A 24059-nucleotide genomic window follows, 5' to 3' on the forward strand; every position below is an offset into this window, starting at 1 on the left:
AGTGTGGACTTTCTTTTTCTGCAGTGTTTAGTCAGGGTGAAACACAGTGGATAACAGCAACAATGCCTTACAAGCCTGCTGTGCAGCCGGTGCACTCGCTCTGCATCCCCGTGGAGTAGAACCCGCCCTTGCAGGCCATCTTGTAGTCGCTGTCGGTCTGCGGGCAGGCGTACCCCGCCGGGCAATCCACACAGGCTGTGCTCTGCGTGACGGCGTATTCCCCCAAGGTGCAGTTGCGCATGCCAAGCCCATCAGTCCGGGGGCACTCCGTGCCGGCGGGGCAAATCGCGCATGTGGTGGCGCCCTCGTAGGAGTAGGTTCCCGGGGCGCATTCCACCTCTGAGCTGTCACTGGAGGACAAAATAATCAAACAATTGAAATTCGCTTTGAATATAGTACAGATACTTGATTACTTTTGTTTTGATAAAAGTCTTAAAAGAAAAGATGAACAACTTTAATATTACACATTGTTAGACACAAATTGCATAGTGGGCACAACTGTCAATACTTACGTTGTACTTGGGCAGTATTTGCCTGCAGTGCATACCGTACAGGATGTTGCCTTGCCGGTAGCATAGGAGCCAGCCTGGCATGCCATCCTGCCTGCATAGGTGTGGTTTGTACAGGCATAGCCTGGTGGGCAGTTGGTGCAGGCCGTGGATCCTGCATAACTGTAGGAACCTGGAAAGAAATGATATCGAATGAAATTATGAAGTGAAGCTCAAACGAAATAGACCAGAACAGTGTTATTTGTTATTTAGTGATCAATTATCGTGCCAAGGTCTTTGGTTAATTTTTAAAAAAATAACCACAAAGGGAAACTTACTAGGTGCACTATAATATTTTATATTATAATATTTATAAAAGTTGAACACAGGTGCAGGGTTTGAAGCTGCGACCTCTTGATTGCCATTCCAGTTCTCTACATACTGAGCTATCCAGCCTTATGTTGGTGGTTCCCCATTGTTGTCAATGTGTTGGTTCAAGGGGCGCTAGTCAGAAGCCATAAACCCCTAAATGCTGTGTAGCCAGGGATTACACCCAAAGTCAGTTAATTAAAATCAAATTCAATCAATCAAAACCACAAGTTACAATGAAGGTTTCTTTTCAGAAGATACAACAGCACAAACCTTCTCAAAGCTATAAGCCTCTCAAAATTTCACACCAAAACGTCAACGAGGAATTTGGACCAAACACAAGGGTGGTAAATTATGTTTTAAAAAAGAGAAATATATTTGATACTGAAATCAACTTACCATCGTCGCAGTCCACGGGTGCCTGGGTGGGGTCGGCGCAGTATTTGCCCTCAGGACACTGCTGACAGGCTACGCCACTATTGTCGTCATTATACCAGCCTACGTTACATGGCACGGGCTCTGCATCTTGGAGCGCGCAGTCGTAACCTGTGACAATCATGATCAGTTATAATCAATTAACGCCTGTGCTACATAGTATTACATGGTATTTATTCACTGATGAACCCATAAACACAGAGAGTGCTTGGGCAGTTTTGGGACGGTACAGGGAGTAACAAGCAGGGTGGTTTGGGGCAGTGTTAGGGCCAGTTCATGCTCCATGGTTATTACACCAGACAAGGAGAGGGGGCGAAGGGTATTTAACCAGGACAAATTTAGGTACAAAAACTTCAGTTCCTCTATTAGAGAGGTTGTCTGGGCATTGGTTGGACACATATAGCCAATTTTGAACACCCGCTTTGTTGTGCCCATATACAAAATCATGAAACTTCACAAGTTGGATGTCATGTGTTTCCATGTTTAATGAATTTTGACACACAATTATTGTCCAAGTCAGCAGCCACACCTATTGGCAATACTTCCAAAATTTCATAACTAACAGTACTATAATGGTAAAACCTTCCTAGTCAAAGGTCACTTACCTAATGGGCATGGTGTACAGGCCATTGACCGTGCCAGTGAATAGGTCCCTGCAATGCAAGCTGTCACGGTGGATTTGGTGTCGCACTTGGAACCCGCAGGGCATTCCAGGCATATCGTCTGCCTGGCGGTGTCGCTGTAGTACCCGTCCTCGCACGTGACGGCTTCTGATGCGTCAACTGGGCAGTACTGGCCGGCAGCGCACTCGGCACAAACTGAACCTAAATGTACAAAGGTGACAAAGATAGTCTTAAAACTTATTCACAACACGCTGTATGTTTTTGCCAAGAACCTACTGAACACTTAAAAGGCACAGACGAACTGGAAAACTTATACTCGATATTCATTACAGGTTTCTCATAATACTACAATTATGACTACCTTGCATCAACAGCCAAATATTGATCTTGTGCAAGAAGTGTTCTGTCGTTTCACAAATACTAAAACTTTCATAAAAAAATTAAAACATGTGTGCACACCTTGTCTTTAAGAATGTGTGTGGCATGTGTGTGAGCTTGACACCACCACCATAAAAACAGCTTCTAGTTTTGCTCGGAGAATTCCAGTATAGAGGTTTTACGAAAATCCGGCTTCATCTATACGGAGTTGCCTTTAAGTCCAGCCAAAGGTTCATCATAGAAATTCAAACCCGATGGAAACACACAAACCATTTTGCCTACAGTGAAAGGATTTGGTGTATGGCAGAAAATTGACCAATATTGTCCTGAAGTCTGTCAAGGCAGGGGACCGAAATTATGAAGCTAAAACCTGAAGTCACAGACAGTGACAAAGATCAAGAATGTGTAAGATCTAGTGTGTGACTTACTTCCTTCTGCACTGTACCATCCCGGGCTGCACTGGGTGGCTGAGGTATTGGTACAGCTGTAGCCGGCCGGGCACGTCGTACACTCTGTCGCACCACCAAGGGAGTAAGTATCTGATGAGGAGAAACAAACAAGCATCCATTACTGAGCGATAACGTACATTTGAAAAAATTTTATAAGTACATTTCACAGGTTCATCCAAAAGGACATAAAAAAATCTGAGACAAACAACCCTCCACTCATGTTTGGTATCGTACAACCTGATTGTAGACTTATTTCATGAGATTTTTCTGTAAAATAGGCCAAATAACATCTTCTGGACACTGTGTGCAGTCACACAAAGTGTTCACACCCATACATACACAATCCATTTCCTGACAAATTTGTCATGAAGTTAGAAATGTGGTTTTGCAATTTACATTCGATCAAGGAGAGCAGGTTATCTTCCCAGAATTTTCATTGACTTTGTGTGCGAACAAGAGAGGGCACTTTTTATCACTGTGGAAAGCCCTGTGGTGGGACACATGGCTTGTGAATACTGGATTGCGTGCGTAAAAAGTGCAGAGTATGCACGACTTATATTATTCTGAATGTGTACAACTCTATAGCATCTTGGCGTGAGCATCAGGCGTCATCAACAGTGCGTTTGAATGTCTCTCCCAGTGGTCTCCCCTAACTCTCCCTTTACTACAGAGGTGGTACTTGTACAATGTACACAGATCTCATTGCTGGACACTTCACGTGGGGGTATGACACTGAACAGTTTACGGTAAAACTTAACAGAAATCAATCATGCAATTCCCACTTACCAGGTGGGCAGTACTCAACTGCCGACGTTGTCGGGCACCTCCGCCCAGCAGGGCAAGCCGTGCAAACACCGTCTCCCTCAAGGGAGTACTCCCCATCGTTGCAGTCGGTGGGTGTCTGCGTTGGATCTGAGCATTTCATGCCGGCTGGGCACGCATCGCAGGCCGTGTGAAGGCTGTTGCTGACTTGGTTGTTGGGGCAGCGGGTGCAGTTATCCGCACCGTCGGCTGAGACATAGCCCTCCCCGCAGGCCACTTCCGAGCCGGCCGGGTCCGGGCATTTGTAGCCAGCAGGGCAGATGGTGCAAGACTCTTCACCTTCCGAGCTAGAAAGATACAGAATGGATGGATTAATGAAACCCAAGCAAACGCGACATTTCAAAGCTGTGATGACATGCTACTAAGAACCAAGTCACAAAAACTATAGTTTGGAAGTGGTTCTGAAATATGAGAGTTTGGCTATAGTACAAGTGTACCCTTAGCAATTATGTTATATGAGAGTTTGATTTATACACATGTAGTACTTGTCAGTCCATGCTTACCCACTTCTTTTAATTTCTCTATAATCGTTTTCTTTGTTTTTGGTAAAATATCCAAGAATTCCTTAATTCTTAACTCCATACATTTCCTTTCTGTTATTTTTAATTAGCTAAGTGCTCAATTCAGCCTTAGCCATTAATGCTAAAAAAGGTAAAGTTGGTGCAGCGCTACTTACACTTTCCTTCACCTCAGTGACTGAGGTTCGAACCCTGTCAAATTCCACATGCGGATTGGCATTCTTATTTCCAAAACTGTTTTGCCTCCTAGCGGTATCTGCCACAGTTAGCTTATTAGACCTACCTGATGTATCCCAGCGGACAGGTGGTGCAAACGCCTTCCCCGACCTTACTATAGGTACCGGCCGGGCAGGGTACCGATGAGTTCCTGTCTGGGCACTTGTGGCCTGCTTTGCACTCCGGGCACGTTGTATGCCCTTCTCCGATGGAATACTGCCCAAAGTCGCACTGCAAGGGCTCGTCAAAGATGTTTGGGCAGTAGTGACCGATGGGGCACTGGTGGCACACAGAGCTGCCGTTGACCGCATACTGACCCTCACCGCACCGGGTGGGTGAGCTGGTGCCGTCCACGAAACAGGCATGGCCGGAGGGACAGGAGAGGCAGTGGTCAGCTGCTCCGAGGCTGTAGGTGCCTGCTGAGCAGGTCTACGTTAAATTATAACAACATTTTATTTAGTCCATGTACATGTAAAAGTGTTTATCAATCAATCAATCAATCAAATCTTTAATTGTTCCCAACGCATACATATAATATCACTTAACATTTGAATTATTGTGTATGGATGGATGGAGGTCTCCAAAAAGTATAAGCTTGTCGAGTGGAGACCCCCACTGTAATAAATAACAATTACATTACAATTACATGTAATTACAAGTACAGGTACAACGACAAGTACAAATAACATGGGACATTGACTTTTTCATTAAACTTTCCAAAATAAACAATTCAAATTATATTTTTTTTTTAACAGGAATACTTAATGTACACAAGCTAAGACTGACACAAGTATATTAACCCTCCTGCTGTCCGAACAGTCACAGACAGTCGAAAAGTCACCCATGCCTTTTACACAGGCAAGTCACCAACAGTCAGATCATACATGTATTACAAGTGAGCACTGTGGCTAGTCAAATTCAGTTAACAGACAAAAGCAGACAAGTGGTAGGCACAGCTGGCTTATCAATCAGCTCCTACAGTCAAAGCGCAGCTGTATCAAGTTACATAAACAGTCACAGCCAGTCAATCTTGCTTAAGGCTAGGAACTTTGAACTGTTGAAAACAGTCACTTGATTGATTTCGACTGACCGGACAACTTGGCTATGAATATTTTACACAGGAGGGTTAACGAATTGGACAAGAATAAAAGCGCTGAGCAAAACTTGAATTACCTGTAATCTATTTGTTTCTAAGTTGATTTTTAGTTTGTTGGATATTGTTTCTTTGTTGTTGTTTTTTTTTTTTGGGGGGGGGGGAATTGAAACAACATTGTTGGAGACAGTCGAAAGTGCAACAACTTTGTCAAATACTTTCCTAATAAATACATGTATGAAACTTTCAGTTAATGCAATGCCTGCCGGGGCTAATGCACACCAGATCTCCAGATCTCATACAGGAAAAACACTGTTACACCACTTTATTTGCCAAGTCTGAAAACTGGCAAATAATGACTCAATCTACTTATTTTGTGATTGTCCAAAAAAGTCGGATTTTACAACTAAACAAGACTGACAGGAATTGCGGGGACACCTGCGTACCTTACAAGCCGATGAAGCACTTTCTCCTGGGTTGTTATTGTACTTGCCTCCATCGCAAGGGACTCGGCCACTGTTCCCACCGGGACAACTAACGGGAGAGAAAAACAAATAAATTTTAAAAATGTTTGTGTTTACATGTACACATCATCGTGTGCCTAGCATAAGGGCATATATGCGCATATGCCCTTTCGCGCAAACGCCCTTACGCGCGAACGCGCAATCACCACAATGTTCCCAGCAATACATGTCATGTAGGGCATATGCAGAGAAATTGCCTCTATTTCAATGAAATTAAAAATTTCTGTCGGAAATTGGCACAAGCTGTTCCAAAAATTATGATTCATTGCATGTGACAAATTATTAATTTATACGATTTATAGGTCTACGCGTGTGAGAACATTGGATTCATAATACTCGTGGGGCAAAATTGGAGCATTTCAATGCAAATTTCTTGAAAATTATTTTCGTGTCAGAATGCTCATACATGTATGCCCTTCTGCCCGGCACCCCATGGTATTATGTTGTAAAAAAAAAAAACTCAGCACACTGCCACTACAGCAATGGTATAAACCACCTTCCCCGAACTCACTTATTGGTCCCCTCTCAGAAAATGATGAAGAGAAATAAAGAACTTTAAAGTGCCCCCCCCCCTTGCATTGAAACCTAGTTAAGTTGGAAAGCCACAGAAAAAAAACACATGGCAGGTGACAGAATCAAAACATGCAGTAAAACTTTTTTTATGGATCAAACAATTAATGAGGCAATACCAGTAGATACACCAACAATGAAAAACTTAAATCTGAAGTGACAAAAACATTGACAGCAGATATGGCAATTATAGCTTTCGAAAAAATGTGAGTTCTCTTAAATTAATTGTTCATGTTTTCCTTTATGTATTGATGTGTAGAACAAACCCAATCTCCCCCACTCCCAAGAAAACAAAGCCCAATTATTCCGCAATCAAGCTGAATATCTTCTTAAATGTAGTGACTAAAATCAATTTTAGGTTATAAAAAAAATACTACTTTAAGCATACATGTAAAGCAAACAGCACGAATCACATTTTGTTCACATGTGTGTTGCATACTACATGTACATGTACGTAACGGGGATAAATGGCTTACTAATAAACTCCTGGTTCAAATGATTATGGTGTGATTCACTTTTAGGAACTGGGACAAAGGAGACAAGGGATCGACATAAAAGACATGTAGACTTCTCAAACATGTCAAAAATTAATTAAGTCTTTCCGATAAACAAACCCCCTTTTGTGTGATGCCAATTAAGCTGCATGTTAAAATTTATAGTAGGCCTACTTTCAAGTTTCCATTTATTAAGAATGACACAAATGAAAAGTTTGTTTTTAATTCACACCACATAAATGCAAACTGGTGCAATATTTGTACATTACCAGTTCAACTGCAAATTAAAAATCAAACTACATCAACGTTTCAGTTTCATTTGAATGAGACAATCTGGAATAATTTATCGTTAACCTCCATTGCATACAAATTAAAGTCAAACTTGTACAACGCCAATCCAACTGGCTGTTGAGTATTAATAACAAAACGAAAGAAGAAATTCAAAGATCCCATTTGAACAGTGCATCCCATTCAAACAGTACAATGTACAAGCATTTAAATGAACCGTCCGGGAGGCCACGGTGCAGTGTTTGTGCAACAGACATTGTGACCCGTACCCAGACAAACAAAGTTTCAATACGTGTGCATTTTTAAATTGTTGAAGATAATTTTATTGACCTGTTTGCACATTAAAGGGAAGCGAAATAATTTTGTAGGAATACCCAAAACTCCCTATTATATGGTTTTTATATGAAAAAATGGTATAATGTTTTTGTCGAAATATGCTTTCAGGTCACTTACAAAATGAGCTTAAAGTACAAATGAGCATAAAGTAGCCCACAATATGTATGCATTTTAAATTGGTGAAGAGGATCTTATTGACCTGTTTGCACATTGAAGGGAAGCAAAATAATTTTGTAGAAATAGCCAGAACTCCCTATTGTATAATTTTATAAGAAAAAAATAATATAATGTTTTTGTAGAAATGCTTTCTGGTCACTTACAAAATGAGCATAAAGTACAAATGTAGGACTTTTGAAGAATTGAGATATTTCTTCCGATACATGTACATTGTTTTTCTGAATTCTGCAGACAAATGTCTCACTGTCATGCAATACGCAATACAAATGTATGAATATTAAATCACCGGTTGTGTTAAAATAAAAAGTGTATTCCCTTAATTCAACTTAAACTGAGATTGATATTAAATCAAATTAGGTTTTTGCCCTTCACCGACATAAACACTGTATACTCAGTGTGTTACCTCCCAAGTGAAAGTGGGTTAGGGTGGGACTTGAACCCATGACCTCCTGCTTTCTAGTGCAGATGTCTTACCACTCGACCACTGAGTTCGGAAAATTTGATTTACATCACCCCAACGCAAACATTTCATCTTATGAGATTGATATTGTCACAACAACACAATCCACTGACACTTTCCCGGCTGCCTACATTACAGAATCATTACTGTACACATACATGTATGATTTAGTGTACAGTAATGATGCTGTAATGTAGGCAGCCTGGAAAGTTTGCGCACATTGGCTAACTGCTTAGGTCACAGGCCACTTCCTTCATAAGATTCTGTGAACTCATCAGCGCAAGGGCGGATCCAGAACACAATTTTTTGGGGGGGCCAAACAAATTTGGTCCCCCCAAAAAGTGGGTCAAAAAATGACGGCATGGGGTTCGGGGCCTGCTTAGGGCCCGAACACTTTTTGGATTCTAGATGCTCTGTGGTGCAATCTGAAGCAATTTTTGACCACTTTAACCAATGTTTTTTGAGGAAAAGATGGTGGTGTACTCATTGCCTGCCTTTATTGCGAAGTCACATAAAAAAAAAAAAAATTGGTTTCGTTTTTTTGGGGGGGGGGGGGCATGGCCCCCTTTGGCCCCCCCTGGATCCGCCCTTGCATCAGCGTACCCCAGCGCCCTTTTTGCTCGGCGGTGTATGAGCGAAAATACAGTGCATGAATATTAAACAACAATGCAATGTGTGTAGCCTACATGTACAATGTAGTATTGTACAATGTAGTATTGTACTAATAACCTTCAACTTTCAAGACAAACTGATCGTGCAATCTGATCTTCATTTCGCATTTGTAACTTTGTTAACATTTCTCAAGAGTCCATGTAATTTGATTCCCGATGTCCTAAGTAAAAGTACAATGTAGATCCACTAGATGTAAATTGAGTAAGCCTCATGTACATGTAAGTCTATCCCTTTTTTTTCCACTTGAGAGCCTGGTGTAACCTCAGCGAGGATTTGTTTGGTCGGTTTGTTTGTTGATTCACTGTGCCCAGCATTGTCCTGTTGCTAAACAGTAGAAAGTTAATACTAACGCTAACAAATGTCTTGAATGCTACAGGGTAAACAGATATTATATGGTGTTGGGTTCTTGTGAAAAAGATTCACAAGGCTATCAGTGAAATACCAGTGTTTTTTAGTGGTGTCAAATTGCCAGAATCCCACACACAATTTATGATTTATTATAACAAAATTGTTTTAATGGGTATCAAATTTAGATCTACATGTAGGTGTGTACATTTAAATATGTACTATTTTGACTTTAAACCCCCCCCACCAATATTTCCATACCATGGAGGCCAGTTAAGTGTTATTTATGCTTTTTGTGAATTTCCTTAAGATTAATTACTATGGTATTCTGTTTAATTTAAACATTTTTTTCCAAATGTAGGCCTACATTGTACTTTGTAATAAATTGTTGGGCAAATGTGATTAATAAAACATTTGAGATCGGCAATTTGGCAGCAAAAAAATGTGTTTTCATTAATAACGAAAACACAATTTTTTTTTAAGCCTTAGGAACGACTTTGAACATCACTCTTTTATGGCTCATTCAATTTACCGGTACATGTAGTCCATCAGCGCTGACTTCACACTGATAACCATTTCAACATTTATAAAGAAAACTGGTCTGTGGTCACAATGTTTTAGTAAGCCTATTTTTACAAAACTTTTATCGTGCAGTTCAGACAGAATTATATGTACTGCTTCTATAAGTATTTATTCTATGTAAATACATTCGATGGCAATTGTTTGTTTTTAGAATTTAAAATCTCAGAAAACTTAGAACTGAAAGCATCCAATTGAGCCAGACCTTTGAAATTGTGTAACAACATGTACATATGCACCGGTACATATACAGTTTGTGCGTAATACGTATGCTATTATGCACGTACATGTATTATCGTGAGAGTCAAAATCCCAGTCATTGACTGCTCCATTCACTACTTTTTCATTGTGATTTTCAATTTCCCACAACAGAATTATATTTTTCCATTCTCCATCTCCGAATGGTTGTAAAAACTCTCTGTCACATTTGACAGCCCCAAAAGTTTCCCAATAATAGTGCCTTTATTGTGGGTCGATTTGGCATGACCCTTCCCACCATGTTAACAATATAATTAAACAACTTTGACGATTGCCTACGTGTTGTCAACTTGGCACAATACAGCAATACACTTGATTAAGTTGATCTTTGGACCCAACACGCCACAGCGCCCGATTATGCTCTAATTCTATTCACAGTGCATATTACTCACAGTCGGCCAGCAGATTTTTTTTTCACAAAGCCGACCAGAGTTTGTCTTTTTGGGAAGCCTGCACTTATTGAACGATTCAGTGTGCAGTCATGGTCCGTCGCTCCCAGTACTATAGCATGTTGATCGGTTGCCATGGGGACTGTTTGAACACAACTTTGAGTCTGTGTGGGATTGCCTGGCAACGCTGGGTTCCTGGTTCTGTGAGATAAGAAGCCCTCTATATTAATCACACCAAGACTATTTCATTGTGGGGAGAGATTTTCAAGGGCTTAGCAATGGTTCACAATGTAATTAAATTTGTCTGACGCATCTATCGCCAAACTTACACAATCACATGGGCCATATATCACATACAGTTTTGTACATGTAGTGTTTACACAGTTCACAGACAAAAATATGAAGTACGTGCATGGGACAATGAAATTCTCCAACACAACTGGAATTAAACCACCCACAAAATATTTGGCATATTGTATGGTGAATTCATCTGGACAACTGTAGAGTTGTCTGCACAAACAAAATAATTTACAAATCTTGCCCAAGAAACAAATTGTCCAGAGCTGTGTCATTTATCAGTGTAGGTTTCCTTATTCAGGCTGTGGCATTCAACAAGAGACATGTCGATTTAAGGACAGCCAACAGGCTACCACAGCCATTGCAACTAAATTTGATAATTTTCCTAACAATTCATGCAATTTGTTCTGTTGAGGAGGGGGCGGAGGGGAGGGGAGGGGAGGGGGGAGAAAGAGGCATGATTTAGTATGTGTTTTTTTTGGTAGTTTTAGAACAGGTTTTTGACAGCTTTATGAAATGCAAATTGAGGTGAAAGTCCTGTTGGCTGTTATGAACATGCAAATCATTAAGAGTAGGTTTTCAACGTAACTGACAAAATGTAATAATAATTTGGCAACAAATGTTAACTGGGTATTGTTCACGGAATGCTACTTATTTTATGACAAAACATGTGATTTCACAAATGCGACCAAAAATACTATTAGACAGGAACAAGTGCCTTCGCACAGTGCTTTGTACAAAAGGTAGCTGTTGTGAAAATCACCAAATACATGAACCTAAAACAAAACATGGATTTTGTTAAAAAAGTACGTACTTGCATGTATGTAAATGTATGCATGGCCACGTAATACAGCATCATTGGCAAGAACGGTCAAGCCATCGCAGACTGGTCCGTGGTAAAAGTTGCCATCAACAAGATGAATCATCTCGTCTTGGCATGTTTGGGAACGTTGGCAATCTGACCCAAGTTAACGGGCACGCCATTGCAGTGGTAGAAGTTGCCATCAATGTAAATGTATCGCGGTACCTCTGACGCATTCATCCAGCTTGAATAAATCCAGCGTTTGTCATGTTTGTGAGCTGTGCTTACATGTAACTGCTCGGAATTTTTGTGTCTGAGGATCAGACTTTCACTTAGGCAGAACCACAGTAGAACGTCTGACAAATCGTAGCATCAAATTAGGTTTTGCCCTTCAACGACATTTTTTAAACACTGTATACTCAGTGAGTTACCTTCTGTTTTCCAACTTTCACTCGGGAGGTAACACACTGAGTATACGCAGTGTTTAAAAACGTCGGTGAAGGGCAAAACCTAATTTGATTTATATCACCCCGACGCAAAATTCCATCTTATAATAAATCGTAGCATGTAAATGTTATTGCGACCCCACGTGCCAGCCAATCGGAGTGGTCTTTGGACTTAGAGATTGTGACGTCATTTCGATCAGAAATTTGTGGACTAAGCTGTGGATTGGTCACTTTAGATGCCATGATTTTGTAATACAAGAACGGGTTATGAAAGACCCAATAGAAGGCGCCCTCTGAATGGTCAGAATCTCGAGGTCAAGACACAGTCTTGTTGTGCATTATTAATTGCCGAATCAGCTCGTATATCAGACCCTTGTTGTATAAGGCGACATTCCATACACTAGGAATATCTCGGGTCCGAGTGCCAATTTTCTTTCAATTTGATTCATCTTGTTGAGAGCAATCTCATCCATCGCAGAGACTTGACTGCACTTGCCACATGCATACATTCAGGGGAGAAAAATCCTGGTGTGAATTGGCCACAATGGCAACCTACCAGTGATAGGTCAGTAAACGTGTACAGTGTGGCGTTCAAATATTTGTGACTCAAATTGACTCCATCTAAATATTTGACTTGACTCTACTCGACTACACACTGTGACTCGACTCGATCTTCTTGAACTAATGACTAGACTCGACTCGAGTCACTTCTTTAAAGTGACTCATCTCGACTCGACTTGAGTCACAAAAATCACAGACTCGTTACAACTCTGGTAAATTCACCGCCCTGCCCTCTTTCCGTGATATTCCAGTCACTTTTCAACATCAAAGGGTTTGTGGTGATTCCAATAACATACAAATTGGCTCTTGTTGTCATACAGGTAGGAAAGGGGTCCTGATTGTATCTCTCTAGGTATGTTGCTATCAGTGGCGTAGCCAGGAATTTTTCAGTGGGGGGCGCGGGGGGGGGGGGGGGGGGGGGGGGGCTGGAACATTTCATGGGGGGGGCGTCAAGTAGGGGCATCAATCGCTTCTCAAAAGTGGGGGGGGGGGGACATACCTTGATCATAACTGATGCAAGCGGATTGGATTCTAGATGTTCTGTGGTGTGATTTGAAGCAATTTCTTACGACTTTCCTCCATGCTTTAACTAAGATTTTCTTGGCAAACATGGCAAAAGATAATTATTTGAACATCGTTTTCGAGGTTGGAGACATTGAATCAGCTATCAGTATTCTGAGCTATTGGCGTGGGGTTCGGGGCCCGCTTAAGGGCCCCGAAAAAAATTTGGATTTTTGATGCTCTGTGGTGTGATCTGAGGCAATTTCTTACCACTTTAACCAATAATTATCTTAGCACATAAGACAATAATTTAAACATAATTTTCGAGGTTTTCTCAGCTAAAGGCATAAGAACATTTTGTGAACATTGTTTTCGAGGTTGGAATCATTGAATCAGCTACCAGAATTCTGAGCTATACATGTAGGCATGGGGTTCCGCTTAAGGGCCCCGAAAAATTTTGGATTCTAAATGCTCTGTGGTGCTATCTGAGGCAATTTCTGACCACTTTAACCAATATTTTTAAGCAAAAGATACTGTATCTTAGATACATTGTAGTACATAATAGGGCCCATGGCATCATGTAGATCAATGATAATTTTTTTAGAAACTCAAAATCTCAGTGGGGGGGGGGGGGGGGCAACAAGGTTTCATGGGGGGCGGTCGCCCCCCCCCCCCACGCCCCCCCCCCCCCTTACATTGGCCTTACATTGTTTTGATTCCCAAAATTCAATATCAGGAAAGTTATAGTGTGAAAGTATGGTGTGTAATCCAAAACAGTCCTAGAAAATCTGTTAAATGAGTCACAAGTCAAACTTACAGTTTTTTCTAGATTTGCTTATAAAAAAATGACTGAAACGGCCTAAAATTGAGGGACTCGAAACGTCATTACTTGTTTTATTTACGTCACAGGAAGATGATCCTTTTTCATTTGCTATAGGTCTTTTCAAGACCTTTACAATGATACCAATTTTATTGGAATCTGTTGATGTTGACAATTTTTGTCACATACCTACATGTAGATTGCTCACTGTTCAGCAGAAAAAAGGTACAATGTCACAAAGCACTACCAACCTGCAACGAAGTGCAGATTTGCACCATGTTCGTATGTATTTTGTGTTCACATGTATACTTACTAGTATCCAGCTGGGCATTCTATGCACGCTGTAGCATTGCTGTCCCAGTACTTCCCTGCATCACAACCTGCAGTGCAGTCAGCGCTGTTGCACTCACATACTCCTAGCGTGATGGAAACAGAGAACAAGAACATTATACACTCAGTTGAATCTGATTCTGACATTACCACATATCAAAAAAAAAGGATCGGGCAGTGTAGGCTAGGGTTAAACAGGAGTACGTTTTGGAGCTACATGTACATTGTATTACCCTCGCCCAACACCCCAAAGCCCATTCCCGAAAGCAGATCCAGAGAGGTTATAGGCCAAAATAAAATACTAATTCTGCTTCCGGTTACCCTACGTACCTTAATTTGACAGCCTCTTCCGTAATTTTTGGGGGAAAAAATGAGGAAAAAACCTGAAAATCATCAATTACTGCCTTTTACCCTCGACTACACGCAGACACCTCAGTGGCATAGCATCGTCATTTTTATTGGGGGGGGGGGGGGAGGTACACACATTTTTTGAAAAGGGCACTTGCACATCCGTTGTGAAATGTAGACATGTTGTTTTTTTTCTGGACACTTGGCCTCAGTAAAATAAAAAAGCAGAGGGGAGGGGCTGGTACTATCTGTCAATGGGGGCGTAGGCGCTGTTCAAAACCGACGATTATGCACGATTATGCACACTATAACGGACAATTCATGTATAAGGTGCTTTTAAGGGTGATACACGCGTAAAATAAAAAAAAGGCACCCAGAACGGCCAAAGGGCACCACTCCTTTTTAAAAGAGGGCACTCTTTACAAATTATTGGGAGGGGGGGGGGGGCCGCGGGTGAAAATAGGGCATTTGAGTGGAAAAGGACAGTCTTTACAAATTATTGGGGGGGGGGGGAATACTGAAATAGTTTTTTGGAAATGACAATGATCAAAATGTTCTCATACAAGTCCCCCCCCCCCTGCAGTAAGGCCAAATCTTGATACCACTAGCATTGTCACAGGCAGAGAAAACATCGCTAGATCCATTCTGAAAGTCCCCCCCCCCCCCCCCCGCCCGCTTTCTACGCCTATGCAAATAATTTCCCTACCTACCCACCCTATTTTCAAATGCCAAGTAATCGGAAGCACTAGAAATGGGTTTTTGTAGCCTTACTGCAGGGGGGGGGGACTTTTGGGTCATTGGCATTTAAAAAAAAACTGTCCGCTTCTGACCTCTTTTATCAAAAAGTGCAGACAAGAAACTGCGTTTCTTTTTTTTTATTTTGAAAGATCATTGTTATGAAGGTCACGCAATACAAATAAATTAATAACCGGGTATATTTAAAATGATATGTATTGCTTATCACAATTTTGCATCTCCATACACAATTTTTAGTTCTACTATTCTCAGGTAAAATCTTCTCTTTATCGTTACAAATATGTTTTAAAATGAATTTAGGAATTGAATTCAGTACTACTACGCTACTTTTTTTTCAAATTTAATAAACACTGCGAGAAATTTAACATCTCTATTTTTTTTTCTTTAGAATTTTCAATTGCCACTCTTCAAAACTCTTAAGATACTCTTGAAACTAAAATCATATATAAAAGCTGTTAAACTTGAAGCCAATATTTGCAATTCCCCCCCCCCCCCGGTCTTTCCCCGCCCACTTCACCAACATACCCTTCCACACACCAAAAAACACCTGTCAATTTGTCATGCCTGTCAAATTCATTTCAAATTTTTTTCACAAAAGCAAAGCGTCAAATCTCCAAAATTCCACAACTTACCCTCAACTCCAGCAATGCTGAGGGTTCCCCAGACTACCACCAGTATAAAAATCCTCCATAACTGGCTCATTTGCAGCGACGAAAGTTTGCTTTTTCTGTGACAGTTCGTCAGCGAATACTCCGCACAACTCTTTCGGCCATTGCCGGTTCCTGGACCACTGACGTTTGTCCTCATTTTCCTCTCAAACTCTGTTACTTTTCCCACCGTTTTAGAGGACGGAAAACTCCTCCAAAAGTTCAAAAATCTTCCCAGTTATATTTCCATTACGTTGGCTCCATGTTTCTGATTAAAGTTTCATCGTCCAGCGATGTTTTTTGTGTGAATATTCCTGCATAAAATCCTTGAGTCTGTTGCAGAAGTTCTCGTGTTAAAACTAACGTGCACCTGTACCTTGCAATCAATTAAGAAAATACCCACTGGGCTAGGGGGTTTCAGGGTACGTCATCGTCGTTATGGTTCCGCGTACGCTATCTTCTGAGTGCACCATTCGTGTCCGGGTTGTCGTTTCGGTTCAGTAGTCCTACCCTATCCAAATTGAAGTCTTTCTTTTGTACAAACAAAAGCGAGGTACGTCAACTAAAGATTAGGTAACACTGCAAAAACTAACTGTCGCAATCAACACAGGGATTTAATCGATTTTTATTTCTTTACCTACTAGTTTGTGGTTATTCAACTTTTGGGTACTACTATAGCATAGGTACATATATATGTAGAAAGAAATGTTGAGAAATAACTTCCGAGAATTGCTGTTGCAGAATATTATTTTTGAACCTAATATTATTGATAGGGTGAGAGTTTGGTGCGATGTGTGAAGAGAAGGCTTTTATGCTCTATTCCTTTTTGAAGTGTCTTCATTTTGCCGTCGATTCTAAATTGGGGCCCATATAGCCATGGTCATTTATGATGAGATTTTAAAGGCCCACCGAAATTGTACAAGTTTTTCAAAGAAATCCATTTTCTCTTCAGTTGAAAGGGACCCATTGAAAATACGCTTTGGGACTTCCATGGCCTGTCCCGAGACATTGTATTTTATTAGTTTCAATTTGACTGTATAAAGTCCTTACACTGATTTTATTCAGCCTTTTCACATTAAGTAAAATCTAATTATAGATATTTTCGTCCTGAAAAGTTGAAACACGTACTACCGCTAAAATATATTAGTTGTCTCAATCATCTTGCATGACTTCCAAAAATGAACCAAAGACCATGCCAAAGACGTGAATAATGAAAATCAAAAGTGTTCTTTTTTATATGAAAAAAATAATAAACTTACAAATATGAAATAAAAACTACGAAAAAAAAAAAAATCAATCCAGACTTCGAGGGGGTGCTTGTTCTCTGGAACGTATTGCAATCAAAAAGGCCTAGCTGATAGATACCTATATTTATTTCTTTCGTAAATCCCACACAACCTTCGTCGTAATTGCAAAAAAAGAAACCCACCCGTATTCTTTTTAATTTTAAGAAATGGTTTAAGCCACTTTCCCCACACTGCATGTGAGGCCTTTCTGTACCTTAAAAGAGCGTGTATATACCAGCAGAGGGCGCACTTTATACTTTACGGAGACGAGTTCGAGAGGGTCTGTGTATTTTTTAATTTCATACACCTGTCACACAAAGCAATCATGCTGTGACCTCTGCCCGTGCCGTTTCCAAGCACTGGCAGCGGTGTGTGTGTACACAATGGCCGGTCGATCGATACAGGATCTCTGCATGACACAAAACAGGTTACGCATTTCACCGTTGATAAATAGCTCACTGCACTATCGGTCGATGGAATTCCGGAATTGTAATCGCCATTTTGTGGACTGGCCTTCCGCGAAATAGTTTGGAAAACCGTAACTTATTTTGGCAGTTCAAGCGAAACGACAACGGTGAATTGTTTCTTCAACGTTACGGTTCTCAATTTCAGTCGAAGTGTAGACTGTTGTGTTGATTCGCCTATGACACGTCTGGATGTGCACTATGTGAATCAGAGCTTGAAATGGTCCACAACTGCGCGAACGGGCCGTAGATTTGATGGTTGTGAAAAGTTGACCAAATCGAGCCGTGTTGGGCCCGTGTTGGTCCAATATTTCTGATTTTATACTTGACGATTGACGATTTTATACTTGAACATTCCCTGCTGTCACTATAGAAATTAGAAGCCAATTGATATCGGACTTCAACTACCATGTTCATAACAGTGCGATTTGGAGGTAAGAATTGGCCTTTTACTTGTATAGTTGTAATAATTATTTGCAGTAGGCCCATGTACACATGGACCTTGCCGCCATTTTTCTCAGATTTCTTTTTCTAATGTTAGTAAATTCACAAAATAGTCTATAACTGAAAACCTAAACGACATAAATACCGCCTCAGCTCAGGGACCATTTTTAACAATTCGATATGTTTCATAAAAAAAACAGCAGTCTTCCGGGAAGCTGAAGTGTTTTTTTTTTTGGGGGGGGGGTAATCTGATGGATATTTTCCTTCAATAACGATTTAATTTTTGAAAACGGACTTTTCTCCACAAATCATAAAAAAAATACCTGTAGGCCTAGGCCCTACATGCAAAAAACAATACGGTTAACAAATCCTGCAATATTTTGCAGACATATTAATTAATTCCTCATTGGAGAATAAGACTTGGTTTTTTTTGGGGGGGGGGGAGGGGAAAAAGTTTTTCGTCGTACATATGGCCTATCTCTGTCCATCAGAGGCGTCTTGTTTTGACAGAAAGCATCATGTAGGCTATTTATCCTATCCCTTCTTTATTTCCTTGGTCCATACTTTTTGCTCACTTACAGAATATGACCACTGAATAACTTGAAAAATAAGCTATTGGATATGGACAACTTCCTAAACCTTGACAAGAAATCGCCAATACTGGCTTGAAAAACTACTTTCATTTCCCCCCATTTCTACAGAAAAAGAGGAGGCGTTGTTTAATCCCAACTGCCGAACCTTGTTACTGCTTGAAAACATCAAACAGCGATGCAACTGCGCAGAAGATGGTAAGATTACAAGGGAAACATTTACGGAAACATCAACAAAATTAAGCCACCCTGTGAAATGTACCAACCAGGCCCACCATACTGTCAGCTTAATATAGGTTTTCCCGGCTATTTTAAAGATTTGTTATTCAAATTCACCAACTTTATCATTCAATTTCATCCACAAAAAAATTCACAAGCTGTCATTTACCATTCAATTTTAAAGTTTGGTCACCCTCTTAAGTCACCCGGTGGAGAATATTTGTCATTGCAGATCAAATTCGTCTATTCGTTGTTGCCGAATGGCAGCATTCAGAGATCGAATTCGTTTTACATGTATATAAAATCACTTCGACGAATTTGATTTCTGATTAACAAGGTTTGACGTAGACGAGACGACATCGAATACTCCGGGTCCGTTACGAAAACGTGCACTGTGGTCATTGTTTGAATTTGCTTGAACTGAATTTGAAGTTTCATGACGCCCCACGGGTATTTCTGTACACAATTGGAATAATGGGATTGTTTCAAGTAGATCTAAGCCTGTCAAAAAAATTAAATATTTCTCCAATCCTAATTCATTATTTTGTCACATAATACAAGTACAAAATGTGGTGACCATTGTTTTTTTTATCCGTAGAACGGATTTAACTGAAGTCAACCCATGCAGACAGATTTTTTTGTATTTCAAAATTCATCTCTAAATTCAACTGCACAAGTACATTTTGCTCAACAACTGTGCAAATAAGATTCAGACATTAGTAATGTCACAATACCTGCACGACTTACAAGCACTGACATACGCTGTTAAATATTTTGATTTGTTTGTCCCAAACATAACAACACAGTTATTATTTGTCTTGTAAAAAGTGGACGTCGATCTATCCGACAACGAAGGTAACGTGAAACACCTCCTGGAAACGCCTCTACGATATGCAAATGAGGTGCTCAAGGAGCGGGAAACCTTGGTCTTGGTTCGGGTCGAGAGTAAGTGTGACCTTTGAACTCTGACTTTTCATTTATTACGATTAACAACTGTTATATTTTTATCAAGAATATATTTTTTTGTAAAAGTTAATCGGGGCCCATCACTACAAATTTTTCAATTTTGACATCTTGTCTTACAGTTCAACCTGTGCAGTGTGCTATTTGTGCGCAGAAATCTTGACAGTCATCAACAATAAGACTGATGACATTTCACCTATTCATAGGGCCTATGCCGTAATAGATTATGACTAATCCTTTTGACTTTAAGCAAGATTTGAGGGTTTGCATGGTGGAGATACATGTACTATTACTAATAAATGAAATGTTTGCGAAATACCATGTGTGTATAATTTTCTCAGACTTAGAGAATGGTTCTGAAAAGAGCCTGATCATGATGTATCAACTCTGATGGGGTTTTGACTTTAGGCTAATACGTAGATAGTTAGTCACAATTGGATGTATATATTACTCACAAGCTCGGGTGAAGATTTTTGTTATTTTATTACTTCCCCCCAGAAAATGAAGGCAATCAAAAGCCACACTATGTTCCTCTTCTGAACGACGTTCAAGCGATCGACGCTGCCTTTATGGGTGAGTGCTTTTCATGTCAGCGACTTGCATTAAAAACATTTTACATCGTGTTGCAATACTTGTCATAGGCAGATCAAATAATACAGGGTGAGTGAAAAAAAACCCAACAAAACAAACCGCACGTCCAATTTTGAATGAAGTTTTGCCTGTAGCATTTTCAAAATCAAGGATCATGAAATCCCAATCAATGAGCTTTCTTTTAGTAAAAGAATCATTCAAATCACTAATGTACTTTTCAAGTTACGGAATTGTGAACACAAACACCGTTTTAAAGTTTTGTCCACGGATAATATTCACATGCATCCCCATGAGAATTGTTTTCGTTCTGCTAAAAGAACACTAATTTTTTGTGTGATCCGTGGACAGAACTTTAAAACGGTATTTCTGTTCAAAATTTCGTAACTTCAAAAGTACATGATTGTTTGAATGCTTCATGTACCAAAAGAAAGCTTAATGACTGGGCTTTCGTATCCTAGATCATTCAAAAATTGGTCCAGCCATTTGGGTTTCGTTGTTTTTTTTTACTCACTCTGTCGAAGGTAAAGTTAGAGTGTAAAATGGATGCAGAGGGAAGAGCAATGCTGTTGTATAGAGTGAACGAATCTTGCAGGGATTTCTGGTACGTTCCTTATTGCGGAGAGCCTGCAATTGTCTCCGTGGATCCCAAAGAGAACTTGGGCTCCGGAGTGAAAACGTTTATATACAAGTTGCATCAAAATTAAATCGTTGGTATTATTGCATGTGCATGTACTATGTATACTTTTATACCAAAGCGTTATTGAACACAGAATTAAAGAAATTCTTTTTGTCTTTTTCAGCGCGGTTATCGACGAAGGAGAACTTGGGCTCAGGTAGTGCCAAGGGCTCCCGGAGGAAAAACGCCAAGAAAGACGGCACCAGTAAGAGCTCCTCACGCGCCGGGGCAAAGTCCACCACGCCCACCGGACGGAAGGGCTCTAAACGCTAACAGGACATAATTCCGAGTTAAATTTGGATTATTTTATTAAATATTTTTGTATTGTGAAACTTGTACATTTAGTAAGTATTTCCAAGGCTAAAAGACTATGTTGCAGGATAGCGTGAGAAGCCGTAAAGGCATAATAAGATCATTTTCATCTCAAAAGTAAGCTACTGAATTTTGAAAAATAACAACATGATTGGATTGATGATCACACTGGTACTAAACACCCCGTGAAATTATTCCGTCAGGTTTGCTGTAATTAGAAGAAATCAAGAAACGTAGGTGATTTCTGTATATGCAAGCTGTACTAGAGCATGGTTTCATCAGTTTTGGTGAAACAACGTTATCCATGGTCTGGAGAATTCAAATTACAAATGTGTCAAACAATTGAACAAATTAATTCACCATAATGTATTATAAATCGAAGAAGACGTAGGTGCCTTATTAACGTCTTAAGACATTTACAATGACGTCGGCATACATGCATGTTTATGCCTATCGAGAAGCCGTCCAAACATCGAACATTCTCGAGGTTTTGCAAGCGACCGGGTATCCTACACGGTGTAGGCGCCAGATAGTTTACTGTATACGGATATTACTAATTATATTAGTTGAGTGCGGTCTTGTATCTTCGTAGGCAACTCGCTCTCCGCAACGCGTCTACACCGTGACGGCACAGATATATCGCGCACTACACTGCAAAAATAGTGTGTTTTATGCACTTTTCTTTGCAAGGTTTTGCTCTCACTTGTAAACATGACGTTGTGTAAACATGTTTCAACACTAAACGTATAATAGTGTTGATGTACACCTAATGTTTGAGCTTCTAAAACGTTTACTTAGTGTTAGTAACTGTGTTTAATTGCTAAACACAATCTTAGGATGAAGTGTATGCGACAGTGTGCAACGCATGCTGTCCATTTTCACCGTCCATTTTGATGGTATGTAATCATGTATTTTCATTAAAAGAGGGTGAATTGCTAAACAATATGTGTCAAATGTGTGCATTTGATTAGCCGCAGATGCAAGGTTTTTCATCAGAGACTGCCATTTTGGATAATACATAGAATTGTACTTGATAACTATCAGTTATGTACAATGTACAACGCGAAACACTAACGGTCGATATAAAACTGTTGCGGATAGTGAAACGTATGCGTACGTATCCGTTTGGATTCGAAACCTATGTATTTGTAAAAATATGTACCGGTATTTGATATTGTTTTTGTACCTTTATAAGAAACAGTTAACAGTGAAAACAAATTGTCGTAGGCCTAAATTATTTTCTGCAATCCGTAGCAATCCAGCCATACTCTATATTTACCAAAAAGAGTGATAATGTGTTTCAATTATGCAGTTTTTATGACTAATGATACCGAAAACAGTTGCACTTTTATATACGTGGAAGTTGTTCACCATCACCTTGCACGTATACAAAAGTGCAACTGTTGTTTCGGTACCAGACTACCAATTGTCATAAATTGCAGAATTTTGTACATAGTATCACTGTTTTCGGCCAAACAAGGAGAAATGGCTGGATTGCTAAGGAATTTCTGTACTGATCGGTCGTAATTTGAGCAAGATATGCCCAATAGGTTTGAGTTATGACAAAAAGTGATATAGGGGGACTTTTTTTTTTTTTGGTTGAGTGTATGAGGACACTTGAATTGGATTCATAAAAATAAAAACATTTCCCGACAATTCAGTTAATTTTTCTAAATGTTCTCTTTGTTTTCTCCTTTTCGTCTGTACCCTGGACATTGAGTATAAAATCAAAAGCTGATATAAAGCATGGCCTAGCACGTTCCTAATTATAACGTGCAATCATTTTGACCTTGCAAATGATCCTGTACCATATGCAGTGTGAGAGAGCAGCTGTTGGGAGCGTACTGCCCGACGCCATAGGGACGAAGGTGGGCTTGTTTATGAACTAGGTGCAGCGCTTCAACTTTCAAGGACATTTTCTCAATTTTAAGGACCTTTTTTTACTTTTTTACTTACGAAGAAATTTCTGAGGAAATGAAAAAAGGGGGAAATTTCGAGGAAATCCCCCCAAATCTAATGAAATTCTGAGGAAATTATTACATTCTGAGCAAATTCTACAATATTTTCCACAATTAGTAGCACAATGTTCTCAAAATAATATTTGTTTTATTAAATATCCTGTCAGTTTCAGAATGACTTAAACCAAGAATAGAGTAAAATTTGCTGCGCGGCTCACAGGTTGGTCTGTTTACCCTCCAGCAAACAAGGAAAGTACATGCAGTATACAGGGTGAGTCAAAATAACGAAACCCTAATGTCGGGACCATTGTTTTAGTGAAGTTCTGCATGTAGCACTGTCAAAATCTAGGATATGAAAGCCCAATTCATAAGCTTTCTTTTAGTACAAGAATCATTCAAATCACTCATGTACTTTTCAAGTTACGGGACTGTTTTCGTTACGCTAAAAAGAACGTACACAATTTTTAGTGACCCGTCGACAGAACTTTAAAAAGGGGTTGTGTTTACATTCCCAGAACTTGAAAAGTACATGAGTGACTTGAATGATTCTTGTACTAAACGAAAG

General features: G+C 39.9%; 2 protein-coding genes across 2 annotated transcripts in view; one reads left to right on the forward strand and one right to left on the reverse strand.

Annotated features, from left to right (window-relative positions):
- The window catches only part of LOC119735298, a 148264-nt gene extending 131835 nt beyond the window's left edge, over positions 1-16429 (reverse strand). The window contains exons 1-10 of the mRNA XM_038208997.1: positions 15977-16429; positions 14224-14326; positions 5838-5925; positions 4366-4727; positions 3529-3851; positions 2722-2832; positions 1898-2116; positions 1257-1403; positions 513-681; positions 72-350 (exon numbers count right to left, since the gene is read on the reverse strand). Coding sequence (XP_038064925.1) covers positions 72-350; positions 513-681; positions 1257-1403; positions 1898-2116; positions 2722-2832; positions 3529-3851; positions 4366-4727; positions 5838-5925; positions 14224-14326; positions 15977-16151 — 1976 coding nt within the window. The 5' untranslated portion in view covers positions 16152-16429. The remainder of the gene's footprint in view (positions 1-71; positions 351-512; positions 682-1256; positions 1404-1897; positions 2117-2721; positions 2833-3528; positions 3852-4365; positions 4728-5837; positions 5926-14223; positions 14327-15976) is intronic.
- Positions 16430-17583: 1154 nt separating this feature from the next.
- On the forward strand, positions 17584-23211 carry LOC119735929 (uncharacterized protein CXorf65 homolog). The gene is made up of 5 exons (XM_038209882.1): positions 17584-18175; positions 18887-18973; positions 19823-19939; positions 20456-20530; positions 21349-23211. The coding sequence occupies exons 1-5, from the start codon at positions 18151-18153 to the stop codon at positions 21495-21497; spliced, it is 453 nt and encodes a 150-aa protein (XP_038065810.1). The 5' UTR covers positions 17584-18150; the 3' UTR covers positions 21498-23211.
- The last annotated feature ends 848 nt before the right edge of the window (positions 23212-24059 follow it).

Source organism: Patiria miniata, unplaced genomic scaffold (assembly GCF_015706575.1).
Source record: "Patiria miniata isolate m_02_andy unplaced genomic scaffold, ASM1570657v1 HiC_scaffold_29, whole genome shotgun sequence".
In the NCBI taxonomy this organism is placed as follows: Eukaryota; Metazoa; Echinodermata; class Asteroidea; order Valvatida; family Asterinidae; genus Patiria; species Patiria miniata.

Excerpts from the sequence above, each read along its gene's own strand:
- LOC119735929 (XM_038209882.1), top strand. The coding sequence starts at position 18,151 with ATGTTCATAACAGTGCGATTTGGAG. Across the intron at positions 18,974-19,822 it reads ATGCAACTGCGCAGAAGATG|TGGACGTCGATCTATCCGAC; the intron begins GTAAGATTACAA and ends TCTTGTAAAAAG. Across the intron at positions 19,940-20,455 it reads GGTCTTGGTTCGGGTCGAGA|AAAATGAAGGCAATCAAAAG; the intron begins GTAAGTGTGACC and ends ACTTCCCCCCAG.